This window comes from Curcuma longa, chromosome 1, assembly GCF_044706935.1.
Source record: "Curcuma longa cultivar G26 ecotype Majalengka, Jawa Barat chromosome 1, ITB_CL_G26_1.1, whole genome shotgun sequence".
Taxonomy (NCBI): Eukaryota; Viridiplantae; Streptophyta; class Magnoliopsida; order Zingiberales; family Zingiberaceae; genus Curcuma; species Curcuma longa.
Genome location: NC_133861.1, coordinates 20,948,189 through 20,961,774, shown reverse-complemented (window position 1 = coordinate 20,961,774; position 13,586 = coordinate 20,948,189). Strand labels below are relative to the sequence as shown.

General features: G+C 37.5%; 2 protein-coding genes across 2 annotated transcripts; both read left to right on the top strand.

Moving 5' to 3' along the window:
- The first annotated feature begins 164 nt into the window (after positions 1-164).
- On the top strand, positions 165-3,065 carry LOC141846909 (peptidyl-prolyl cis-trans isomerase CYP28, chloroplastic-like). Its single transcript, XM_074734940.1, has 2 exons — positions 165-894; positions 2,734-3,065. Exons 1-2 carry the CDS (start codon positions 165-167, stop codon positions 2,940-2,942), a joined length of 939 nt encoding a protein of 312 aa, XP_074591041.1. The 3' UTR covers positions 2,943-3,065.
- An 856-nt stretch (positions 3,066-3,921) lies between these two features.
- LOC141843828 (chaperone protein dnaJ A7A, chloroplastic-like) lies at positions 3,922-11,464 on the top strand. The gene is made up of 8 exons (XM_074731854.1): positions 3,922-4,033; positions 4,893-5,049; positions 6,462-6,610; positions 6,727-6,784; positions 8,418-8,460; positions 9,841-9,889; positions 9,976-10,056; positions 10,149-11,464. The coding sequence occupies exons 2-8, from the start codon at positions 4,926-4,928 to the stop codon at positions 10,995-10,997; spliced, it is 1,353 nt and encodes a 450-aa protein (XP_074587955.1). The 5' UTR covers positions 3,922-4,033; positions 4,893-4,925; the 3' UTR covers positions 10,998-11,464.
- The last annotated feature ends 2,122 nt before the right edge of the window (positions 11,465-13,586 follow it).

The following is a 13,586-nucleotide window of genomic DNA, read 5'->3' as shown; positions in this document are numbered from 1 at the left end:
GAAAAATGGTTTAGTTTTAAAGACTTAATGACAGAAGTTTTGGAATCTGTACTTTGAAATATTTAAAACTACGGGGAGTTTTCTACGTTTCTCAAACTCGGCGCGCTTGGACCGGGCCGAACCAACTTAGACCCCTCCCTCTGCCACTTGCTGGTTATCCGGTGATGGCGTCGTCGCCTGCGCTCTCCCCTGCATCTCCTCCCCTTCTCCGCCACCTCCGCGGCCGCCGCCGCCGCCTCCTCCTTTCCACCCAAGCCCAAGTCATCGATTTCCTTATTTCAAATTCCCTCCTCCAACGCCGCTCCTTCGTCCTATCCGCCGCCTCCTCTCTCCTCCTCGCCCAACCCAGCGCCGCAGACACCGCCTCTCTACCCGACCAGACACAGCCAGCCATCGTCACCGATCGCGTCTTCTTCGATTTCGGCCTCTGCCCCAGCTACCTCCGTTCTGACCGGCCTCTTGGCTTCGACCTCGCTGCCTGCCCCGACACCGAGCCCCTCGGCCGCGTTGTGTTCGGCCTCTACGGCAAGATCCTTCCTCAGACCGTCGCTAATTTCAAGACGGTATGCGCCTCCGCGGCCTACCGCGGGACGCTTGTCCACAAGATCCTCCAGGGCCAGTTCTTTGTCGCCGGCCGCCAGGGTCGGAAGGAAAAGGGGGAGGTCCGGCCGCCAGCTGGGTTGCTGCGCAACATGGAGACCGTCGACCCCAAGGCGTTCCAGTTGAAGCATTCTAGACCTGGAACTCTGTCATTGTGCTTGTCGGAGAACGATGATGACGAAGCCGTCAAGCTGGAACCGGACTACCACAATTTGGAGTTTTTGGTGACCACTGGGCCGGGGCCATGCCCGCAGCTCGACAACGAGAACATTGTGTTTGGAACTGTGCTCGAAGGTAAGTTGTTTGATGAATTGCTCTTAATCTAGTCGATGTTATTGCTGATTAGAAATTGTCGTCTGTCAAGCTTTATTGCCATAAATCATTTTATCCACTCGAAATGCAAATGAAGCATCTTGATAACAAATTTGTGCTTGTTGCCTTGGAAGAACATTAGTCCTTTTTATCAAGGTTCATTCAATCTGAATTAGATTCCGTTTATCTAGAATTAAACTCAGCTGCAGTATAAGTTGAACTTGTACTGCAGTATAAGTTGCAGTATGAGTCAAATTGTAGAATTGTGTGCCTTGCTAAACTCAGTTGCAGTATAAGTTGATGGTGGAAAGTTTAAATTTAACTATTACTACTAGTTGACTTGTGTATCTTGCTAGCAATGTCTCTAGCTTTTCCATTCGTTATCCTGAGAAAGATGGTTGTAGAAATTTTATTCAATCAAGTTCCTGAAGTCAAAGAGATGGCTCAACTAGGACAAAGACTTGCAATATGGACTGTCGTTGTTCAAGAGCGAACAAAATTGGATATATATGAAAGGGCAATAGAGGTAGGGAAGGTTGGATGATAAGAATATACACAAATATTAAAATATACTTGAAAATTTTCAACAACACTAATGAAAAGTAAACCCTTCTATTTGGTATTGATTATGAGCTCCATGAAAAGCTACATGCCAGTAATTCTCAAAGTCACTTTTATCTATTTTGGTTATGTAGCATTTTTGAGTCTTCATTTACTTATCAGACTTCTAATTGATTCAACTTGTCCACTCAAAATCTATAAGCTGTCTTTGAACAAGTGTTTATACCATCTTAGCCTATTTTCTCTCATTTATTTGGATAACTGCTAGCTTTCAAAATTTACCTTAGAAAACTGATCAAAATTTTCCTAGCACTCTTGTGTCGTAAATGTTAGATTCAGCTCTGTACGAGTATAGATCTTACATATCAAACACCTCACATAAAAGAATCATGGTTCTCTTACACTATACTCTTACTAAGGTTCCTCATGTTGGCGTGTGAATAGCCTGCATAGGGTAACCAAAGAATCCATATAACATAGTAAAAATTACTAACTAAATTTACTCCATGAAGTCAAATGCACTTTTATCATTATAAAACTGTGAATAGCAGTTCCTGACGAAAATAAAATTATAGAAAAAAGATTGCTAGGAAAATTATGAAAAACGGGTCCATATAAGTTGCAGTATAATAATTGTGCCCTAATTGATGGTCTGCCTCCCAACATTCTGTTACAACGACTTGAAGCTGAACCAATTACATGTCAATGAGCCACTATTTATTTCAATCTGAGAAATCTCTGGAAATCTTTGTGGCCTAAATGCATAATTGGAATTCTCATATTGATTATTTAAGCTTAGTCAAGTATTAATGCAAATGTTTGTATGTACAGGGAGTCAAACTGGCTTGCAATTTGTACCAATTCTTTGATCACACATTCACATATGCACACGCATATATATTTACAAATTTATAGACTAAAGTTTGTTAATCCTTTTTTTTAACCATTTTTCAAATTCATGAAGTTGTGCACTTTTTTCTGGGATGTGGTGATGTTATGCCTCTCTTCCATTGTATGACTTCCAATTCAACGTGTTGTTCGCTTTCAATGTGGAATTCATCCTATGGCACCGAACCACATGAGAAATCCTCTAATTTTCTTGTGGAATTACTACACTACTTAAGCTCATCTTTGACGTTCTAGAGAACTTGCTTAAACTGTTTTTTTCCTTGTTCGATTTCTACATGTGCCTAAATTTTTGACCAGTAATCATTAACTTATCTGATACTAATGTAGAAGTTTCATATTGCAATACTGCAGGGATGGATGTGATCACCAACATAGCTACCATTCCCACATATAAGCCAGCCGAAAGGATTCGGCAATTCAATGATTTTGCACAGTTTCTTGGAGATGAGAGGGCTCAGATAGCTCGTACAATGTGGAATCGACCTCTAAAAACTATTTATATCAGCAACTGCGGAGAGTTGAATGTGGCAACACCTTCACTTTCTCCTAGCTTGCCGTAACAACTGTATAGATTCTCGTAGAGGGACATGAATTTGTACATTGAAAATATACTCCTTGTTTTGTCCTACAAAGTTGTATAAAATATCAAATCAAGTTGATCTGGAAAATACAGCTTTTTGCGAGTATAACTTCTTGATATTTACATTAGTTTTTGGGCAATTTATCTGAAAATTCTCACTTGAAACCAGTGGCTTGGTGGATTGCTTCTGTTTCACAATTGTCAGTAGTTTTGTTGTTTCTGCCTAGAACTACCAAAATTTAGAATGATTGAAAAGTAGTGATAAAAAATTATGATTATATAATTTCAAGAAATTGCATTATAAAAATAATAAATATTCTTACTTTGTTATCTGAGAATAGTTAGGTATAATTTCAAATCATGCTTAAAGTAAAGAGAATACATTAAAATGATATGATGTAGACATTGTTCAAGCATGACAAATAAAACGATAAGGAAAAAAATATATAAATATAAATATTATTGAAAGATTATATTTCATTAAAGTTTAATGATTAAAACGTGTGATTTTATAAATGAACTTTTCCTAGTAAAGTGTTGGCATTGATACCCACCTAACCATCACCAACCTTCTTAAAAAATAATAATAATAAATCTCAGTTAACCTCATTGACTATCTCTGGGGTGATCGGTCCAATCCCACGAAAGTTTTCCATCGGCCACCAGGGTAAATCGGGAAGTGCACACACTAACAAGTCCAGACGTCCAACATCCTTTGATTGTGTTCCCCATTTGAAAGAAATTTCTACAAATATACCATAGCTGGGGATCGAACCGATGCCTAGGTGACAACCTGGATATCCTAATGTAATTTTAATTACAAATTAATTGGACACTTATATTAATATAATTTTAATTACAAATTAATTGGGTCCCAAATCCGACGGACGTCGTGCAATTTGACGTACTCAAATACCCATTGGACGGCGCCCCGACCAGATCCCTAACCCGCACCGCAAGCCACCACACTCTCTTATCGCGTCCCCTCGTGAGCGCGAGTGGAACGCGAGAGGGCGGAACAAGAACGACCTCCGCCTTCTTCTGCCGCCGCCACCGTCGCCGCCAGTACAGGTGATTCTTTTTGTTATCTAGAACTATTTTCCCCTCCCGAATTCTTCTGATGACGCTTTCTAGAATTCCTTTTGTCTTTTTTTTCCCTTTCCTGTCGGAGAAGAAATAATCGTCGTAACCGTCGTCACCGTGGGCAATGGTTGGATTTTCTTCCTCGTCTTGGAAGATATTTGAATGCGTTTCCTGTTTGCGTATCGTGATGTCTATTCGGAGTATTTTGGTTCTCAAAAAAAAAAAATGCTAGCTGAAGACGTTGAGGTGTTTCCTGATAGTTTAAAAGGAAGCGCGTTAAATATGTGTTTTGGTTCATATGTGGAAGATTTAGCGTACTGGGTTGAGTGCAGAGAAGGATGCCTATAGATAGTAGTGATTACTTTTTGGGTCGAAATGCAGATTTCTCCATAGGGCAGGCTGGTGTGGATGCGTTAGCTTACAATGAGTTTGGTTGATATCCAGCTGATGGAGGTTGGAGAATATTGGATTTATGGAATGGTTAGGTTTTGACCTGTTACGAACTTGTAATGTAGTGGTAGAGCATGGTATCTGGTTAAAGGTTGAGAAATTTCGCCTGTGTCTTCTTTTACGTGGCATGGATTTGCCTATCGGACAACAAAGTATCTATATTCTGAATTCTCTTTAGTCCGATATGTTTATAGTTTTTGACATAGTTGCAAAAAGTAATTAATATCCTACTTCTTCTGCTGATAAACTATTATGATTTACTATAGAGCATCGCAGATTTGGACAGGAACAAAATGACACAGTCTTGGTCGATTGTCACTTTTTCCCTTTTTCTTATGTATTTTAGCTTTGTTCTCTTATTTACAAGAAACGTGATGATTAATTTGTTGTCGTACAGAGGGAATATAGAAGCTTGAAGTTGCTCGATACAATGACAACCGTACCATGTAGAAGCATTCTAGTGCCTCAATTTGGACTACAACCTCAAGTAATATTAAGAAGTGCATCTCCTGGAGTCAAGATATGTTTTTCTTACATGGCGCTCACACTCCACACAGGGTAACTCGTGCTATTTCATCTCTATGTGTTTTTGTCACATGTAGTGTTTCTTTTTGGCAAAATTTACTACGTAATGTTCAAAGTTCTAGGCCAAATACCTGCTATTTTGGTGCTTCTTTTTACCTTTTGACCTATAACTCCTAACTAGTTATTGGAACTTGCATACGGATATTTCTTTTCTCTATCTCAAGTCAACTATCAGTTCCTCAACCTCACAAAATTAATGACAACTTGTTATATCTGAATACGACCACATTACTTATTGGATTAAGCTTTATATAGAACCCAACTATAATTTAGGGCATAACCTTTGTGGTTTAGGTGATCGGTTCATGTCAAATACAATTTTAGAGCACCAACCACTTTTAGCTTGTTGGCCAAACTATGCCTTGAATATCTAATTCAATAGACTTGTGCCTATAATCACGGTAATATAGTGATCAATGAGTTTCGAATCCCCATCTCACTTCAAAGGATCCTGTAGACAATTTCAAGGGATCCTGTGGCCAATTTGTATGTGTGAGGCTCACCAATAACTTGAGACATGAGATTAAATGCCCTAAGATTAGTCTAATTATCCCACATCCTCAAAGCGGTTGTTTTTAGGACTTACAATCCATCTCTTATTAATGAGAATCCTTTCCTAAGACAAAACATGATGCTAAATCAATGATTTTTTAAAACACTAAACCATAAGATTTGGCATGCATATCACTCACAGGGAACATAGAACCAATCTGTATGATGGGATATTTAGAGCCAATATGTGCAAATGGACATGCACATGAAAAGGGATTTAGTGGGGAAGAATATCAGTTAGCTCCCAATTGTCCTCTTGTTGCCAGGTAAATAGATGTAAATTCATAAATCCGTTCCCTTCCTAACAAACCTAGCTTTTGAGATAAATAGTTGGTTGATCATCTTTGACATGGTATCAAGGACGAGATCAGGTGCTGCTAGTATCGTCTATGTTTAGAAAAAAAAAACATATCTCTATTTAAGTTGGTCTTGGGGTCAATCCTGATTTTCACCTGCACCAACTGGGAGTATTACAATATAAATATATATTGATCCTTAATGCTCAAGTTTTTGAGGCAAATGATTAGCTAAACAACATTAATATGGAACACAAGGTAAGCTTTATATCGCGCATGTATTATAATTCACCTTCAATTGGTAAGTATCCTGTTTTGAGGCATGATTCTTTGTTGAGGTGTGACAACTGACAAGTGGTAATGGTTTTATCCTCTTTTTGTATGGACAAAAGACATAGCTAGAGGGCTGATACCTTCCTTCTCTTGCTTGGTTTTCCTTTAATTATGTAGTTAATCTCAATTGGGAAAAGCCTTCATGTCATCTTTGCAGTCTGCATTTAATCTGTAAGCTTTCTGTCTTACACTGTCTCTTTCTGGTATCAGTTTTACATCAAGGAACTGTCTGTCATCGTCACGAGCCAGTTTTCTTGGTCAAATATCTTCATCTGCTCTGTACAATTCGAGCCCATACCTAAATACTAGGCGTAATAGGAGGGCAGAAATTGTCGTTAGAGCTGAATCTGTAAGTACGATGCGGTTTTTAACTTTTTGAAAGTTGATCAGGAAAAAAGTCTGTTGATCAAATTTATCTCTGTTGTCGGTTTTTCTTTATTGTAATTTCACTGTCATTTATTGCAGAATTTCTATTCTATCCTTGGTGTCTCAAGAAATGCAAGTAAATCCGAAATAAAAAGTGGCAAGTATACTTCATATGAGCTATACTTTACTTTTCTGGGTGATATTAATGCAATACTAGTTACATTCGTCTTAATAGGCCTCTTGCCTTGCTTTGTTGCCCATTCGTTAAGCATATTGTAGAATGCCTCCCAGAATCTAGCAAACATGTCTTAAGGCTCTTCAGTTCCCTTTTTGTAAGATGTTGGATACAAATCTCTTATCATTCTCTTTTCTTTAGTTAATCAATGTTTTTTCTTTCTTTCTTTTGAAGCTGTTGGAAACAAATGTCTTATCCTTCTCTTTACATTAGAACAAAAGTGTTTGTTCATGTTCTGTCTCGGAAGTTGTTTGATACAAATCTATCATGGTTCCAATCCTTGAACTGGTTTAATAACTAAATTAAATTGATATAAGTATTCAACAAACCAGAAAAAAAAACATAAGAAAGAGAGAATTGACGAGGCCTGAGTGGAGAGCTTGAGAAAGATGACTAATCATACTTTGAAAGAAGTCATGCCACTTAGATGGAATATCAAACTGTATTCTTATGCTGGACTTGGGGATAGATGGCATAATGATGAATCAATGTAGTTGATATGAACACATTTAATAGAAGTGAATTTTGATGATTTAATCAAATAATCGAGTTGGAAAAAGTACATGAAACGAATTGAAAGAAAAAAGAAGTGGTATTGAGATGATTTTCCCTATATGTGTATGTAATTGGGAAGGATCTTTTCCTGGAGTAGAACATGAACATAAAAAAATTGAAAGAGCCAATTTGAGAACATGAAAATTACTTCATGATTTATCAATGAAATAATACATCTAGAGAGATTAGTTTAATTTTAATAAGTTCAATAAATATATATATATATTTTACAGGTAACGAAGTGAGAACACATCTCTTTTTTTTTAGAAATGGAAGAAAAACCTTGTTGTTGAACTGAGAAGACTGGGGAGATACTTCATCATACTGGATTAATAGACCAAAGCCTGTTTAAAGAAATTGCCAACAAATATCATAGTTTGAGGTTTTCTGCTCAAGTTCTGATTGCTATTATATAATTGGGTCTGGTTGCAGATTCAGGGTCTTAGATAATGTTGACTGTTGAGATTGAACTCCAACCGATAGCATTTGTAATTTATGGATACTTTAGGCTTTCGAGATTTACAAAATCAAAGGATGTTACATCTGATCGTAAACAATCCTAAACTATTTTGACAGTTGATATTTATGGAAAAGAGATATTTTATCATGCGATAAAGGTATACTCATTATCTGAAAAATATATACTTTAAATACTAGAATATTTAGATCAAGTGCCCATTAGAGTCTGCATCCCCTAAAAAATGAAAAATCAGTTGAGTTTGCAAGCCTATGGAATTCAACTTATGGGACAGAGCCTTATGCATGCTAAGTATGTAAGACTTTAGGTCTCGTTTGGTCTTCTAACTGTAGCATAGTGATAATGTTTTATTACTATATTAACACATCACCTTGCCTAAGACTACAAGATAACTTGTACTCTGGTGAACTATCCTCTTAGTCTTTTCGTCATTGAACTCTTCTTATCCCAAATTTGTTTTTTACTGTAAACAATTTATCTATAATTAGCTACTAAGATGGTGCTTGTTTTGTTGTTGTGTAGCATACAGGAAGCTTGCCAGGAGTTATCATCCTGATGTCAACAAGTGAGTGTAAATTGTGTTTTATGTGTTAAATGGCAACATTTGTGATGGTTGTTGTTGACTTGTTAGGGTTGGAGTGTGTGTGTGTATGTGTTTGTTTAAAATCATGAAATAGAAGATAGTATACTGCTCTCAGAAAAAAAAGGACTTTGTGATTAAGAGTTATAATCACATTAAGTTGCACTGTGGTTAAGTTACTCTGGGTTATGAAAGTTTGGACTATATTATGAATTCAGGAGCATCATGTGCATTTAAAATAAATGATATGTTTTATATTAGTGAAGTATGACCCTATAGAAAGTGTCAATTTTTTATGCTTGACATGAAGATTTGTACCATAATCATTCAAGAAGCAGATTAATCAATGCTTATCCAGCTTACTGCTGCTACTTCATTCTTGTCATCCAATTTAGAATTTCTGTCACCTCATACTGAAAGGTAAAACAGAATGCTTGCCTAGAAAGCGTTAATTTTTTATGCTTGACATGAAGACTTGTACCATAATCATTGATCAGGTAAGCAAGTTAATCAATGCTTATCCAGCTTATTGCTGCTACTTCATGCTTGTCATCCAATTTAGAATTTATGCCACCTTATACTGAAAGGAAAAACAGAATGTTCATTCTAATAAGGTAATTCTTTATCAATTTTAAATATTAACAAACTACTTTTTCTATTGACATCGAGATTTCTTCAGCCTCTTGCATACTGGAAAAGTAAAGCTATTGGTAATCTTGCTGCTATGTAATATACAAACACACAAGCAACAAGCCAATAGCTTCAGCAATTTTAGAATGACCAATTGTCATAATCATAATTTATTGCAATGCTTTTTTGGTTTTAGGTGGATTGTACACAGTATTTGAATACCCTCTTTGCTTCTAGATAAGGCCATATTTAGAGGCCATTTGTCTTCTGTGTGGTTATAGTGAAGTTTGAGGTTTTTCTCTTGGATGAAGTATGGTGCTAGATCATACATATTACATATTTTTGGCTTTAAATCATATGTAGTATTTGAATACCCTATTTGTTCTAGGTGAGGCCATATTCAGAGGCCGTTTGTCTTCTGTGTGGCTATAGTAGTAAGGTTTGAGGTTTTCCTCTTGGATGACGTATGGTGCTTGTTTTGCTGACCCGTTTTGCAGCCTAAATCGTATCCTGTAAGCCCTTTACACTGAATATAACATGGTGACAATCATTTTTCTATTTGTTGATGTATATTGGTGTGACCGACCATCTTTAGAAATGGAACTATTAATAATTTATTCTATAAAATATCTTAGTTAAATGATGTTTAGTGGTTTTCTATCTTCTGCTAGCTTTTGTGATATATGAGTGTTCTTAAACTCTAGGTGGTCTTATTATTGGTGTTATATGTTTCAGAGAACCAGGAGCAGAGCAAAAGTTTAAGGAGATTAGTAATGCATATGAGGTTATTCTTTTTGTTATGTTTGTTCCCAATATTACAATAAGCACCCTTCCCTGTTTACCACTGTTACTGACAGTGCTATATTACAGGTTTTAGCTGATAATGAAAAAAAATCTCTGTATGATAAGTATGGAGAAGCAGGCCTCAAAGGTGCTGACATGGGCATGGGGGTGAGTATGCTATGGAGGCAGATTGTCATATAAAAGTTATTTTTAAATAGCCTTTTTGTAGGAATTTTTATTATTGTTTCTGTTAACTGCAGGATTTCAACAATCCATTCGATCTATTTGAGTCATTATTTGAGGGCATGGGTGGGATGGGCGGGATGGGTGGAACCAGAGGTGCTCGCAACAGACCTATGCAAGGTGATGATGAGGGCTATAATCTTGTCCTAAATTTCAAAGATGCAATTTTTGGTGTTGAGAAAGATATAGAGGTTACAAGGCTAGAAAGTTGTGGAACATGCAATGGATCTGGTGCCAAACCAGGTACAAAGACAAGAAAATGCAGAACTTGTGGAGGTCAAGGTCAGGTCATCTCTTCTGCAAGGACACCACTGGGTGTATTCCAGCAGGTCATGACTTGTTCAACTTGTGACGGTACGGGTGAATACTCTACTCCATGCAGCACCTGCAATGGGGATGGCTGTGTGAGGAAGTCAAAGAGAATTAGTCTGAAAGTGCCACCAGGAGTTGACTCTGGTAGCCGGCTGAGGGTCCGGTCAGAGGGGAATGCTGGAAGGAGAGGTGGTCCTCCCGGTGACCTTTATGTCTTCATTGAAGTTCGCTCAGACCCTGTGCTCAAAAGGGAGGGAACCAAGATTCTTTATGATTGCAAGGTATCCTACATTGATGCTATCTTAGGGACTACCATGAAGGTTCCTACACTGGATGGAACATTAGATCTGAAGATTCCAGCTGGGACGCAGCCCGGTTCAACTTTGGTAATGGCTAAAAAGGGTGTCCCTTACCTTGGTAAGCAAAAGAACCGGGGAGATCAGTTAGTTCGAGTGCAGGTGGAAATTCCAAAGAGATTAAGCAGTGAGGAAAGAAAGTTGATCGAGGAGCTTGCAGACCTAAACAAGTCCAAGACAGCAAACAGTCGGGGATAGAAGATTGTTTGCCATTTATTGCTACCATTAGTCTTCCTGTGCCCTCAGAGTGGAAGAACAATCTCTGTAGGAATGTTGATCACCAAGAGAATTATGGGGATTACACAAAAGTATCTATTATTTAGAGATCACCAACTCAGAGCTCACTGTTGGAGGCATCACCATGTTGGTGAGATCTTATCCTAATATGTCGACGATATCCTCAAGTCACTTATATGATGATTCTTAGCTCTACATTACAATTTTGTAAGATTTGATGTTAAGGCTGGGGAACACTCTGCCATGGAACATGTATTAGCAATACTCTTCTATAGTCGGCTACATAGTTTATCCCTTTGTTGAGATATAAACTAAGATTTATTGGCTTGTATAAATTTGAAGCAGTTTCCTGAATGAAACTGATCAAATGAAATCTTCCATAATTATGGACCTGTTTGCTGACTTGCCTTGAAAATTTGGAATTGTATGTGATGTGATCATGTAATACTTTGTGCAAGATATTTATCACTTGTTATCTCAGTTTGGATATATATGCTACGTCAATTGCTGTCAAAGTTTGTCATCAGCTTTGAAAGCTAACACTTTGTCTGAAAACCAGACAACAATGGAGGTGAAACTTGCTGGCTCTGGAGACAGAGTGGGCCTACTCAAGTCCAAGCAACGACCAGAAGAGAGATTCTTACTATTGAAGTGAAAGCTTTGGTTTGCAGTGGGGGCAAAGCCATATTTCCATGGTATCTTAGAATTCTGAGCTCATTTTAAATATGTGCTCCTGTTCTTGTCCTACCAAAGGTGAATGAATAGTTGTGACAAATTTTGCAGAGCACTCAACAAAGGTAATCAATTTAGTATAAATGTTTGTTTTAAAGACTACTTTAGTATAAATTTTTACATTTCTACCTAATTAAAGGTCAATGATGTAAAAGAATTTATAGAGTTAGTCGTTCATATAAAGTATATTCATTTTGAATGATCAAAAATGACTGTTTAACTTGTCTTCCTATAGAAAAGTTGCAAGTTCAAATATAATACTGTGCTGAGGCAGAAAATAGGGTTCTGATAAAATGCTTCACTGACAAAAGTGCTGGGCAACCTTTTCTGTTTTGTTCTGTTCTGAACCCTGTAGCCCGTAACAGAGGAGAGGATGGCCATGGCCTGTGTCCTAGGGAAAAGTGAAGTTTTTCTTCCTCCTTGTAATATTCCTCCATGCAGCTGAACTCGGTAAAAACATTCAATCTTAAAATAACTAATCATTTATCCAGCTTTCTTTGCCATCTCGTGCTTTGATCCAACAGATAACAAAGTGAAGAGATGACTAAATTTGTTTGCCTCCTCTATCATGAAAATTTAAACTTTAGGGGAAATGGTTATAAAAATAAATAAACAAAAACAGTGTAAAAAAATTTCAATGAGCAAAAACAAAATATATATTTATTTCCCTTTCGAATTATCACATGCAATTGCATGCATGGCAATCAATCAATGCGTGGCATCCCCCGAGATACAGAGAAACGAAGAGCTTCCTCCCCTCCCCTCCTGCTCCTCAGTCCTTTCCCTGTTCAGCGTTTACTGCCATGCATCTGCAATTCTGAATCGCAATGCACTGCGCTACATGCATGCATGCATGCGTCTGGACAAGGCAAAGCCCTTCACTTTTTAAGGTTTGGTCTCAAGAGTCCCTACACGATATGACAGTCCTACAGTGCTCTAATGTCCTCCCCGGTCTCCACCCACACCACAGCTCGCCAACTGCAGCCACCTGTTCAGTCTCTGTTGAGGAATAGAAGCCACCTGTACTTCAACAGTGCGTCGCCACTTCTTCGGAAGGAGCGAGACGTGATGTAATCATTTGAATACGGATCCACTTGTCATATTCGATGCCAAGGAGCAGCTCAGCGAGGAGAGGAGAGAGGAAGAAGTATCATCATCCTCTCCCTCTGCAGCAAAGGGTCAGACAACACATTCACATTTAATATGTGTGTGTTTTCATTTTTGTTTTTTTTTGGAAAAATTTTTTAAAATATTTTTGCCATCTCTACCAATTTTTTCTTTTTATTTATAACAATGGTACATTTGCATGCATTTAATCTCAAATACTAAAATCACTCTCTTGGATCTTTCCTTCTCTTCTTCGCATTCACTAGCTTCATAAATAGTGTTGTAATGTTACTGTTTTAACACTTAACCCACTCTGTTCGAGAGAGGCTTTTCAAGCTCTTTCTCTTCTCGACTTAAAAAATTATCCTCTTTTTCTCGTGTCTTTCGCGCCTCTCGACTAACTAACTTTGTATGACGTTGTTAGTTTTGCTTCCATTTTACAATTGTCAATTCCAAATCTTGTTGTATGTTAAGATTCCTTCCGACTTTTGATTCATGCCAAGACTAAAAAGGCATAGCTTTTTTAAGTCAAGCACTAACTTCCTTTTCATCACTTTCTAATCCAATGATTAAGTAATTAAATAATAAAGTGACCTACATATTCTTGTTTTTCTATATTTTGATTATGACCATCATTAATGATTAGAAGAAGGTCTCTAACGTTCTATTTGAATGGGATAAAAGATTCATTAACGGAAGGGGAAACAAGCT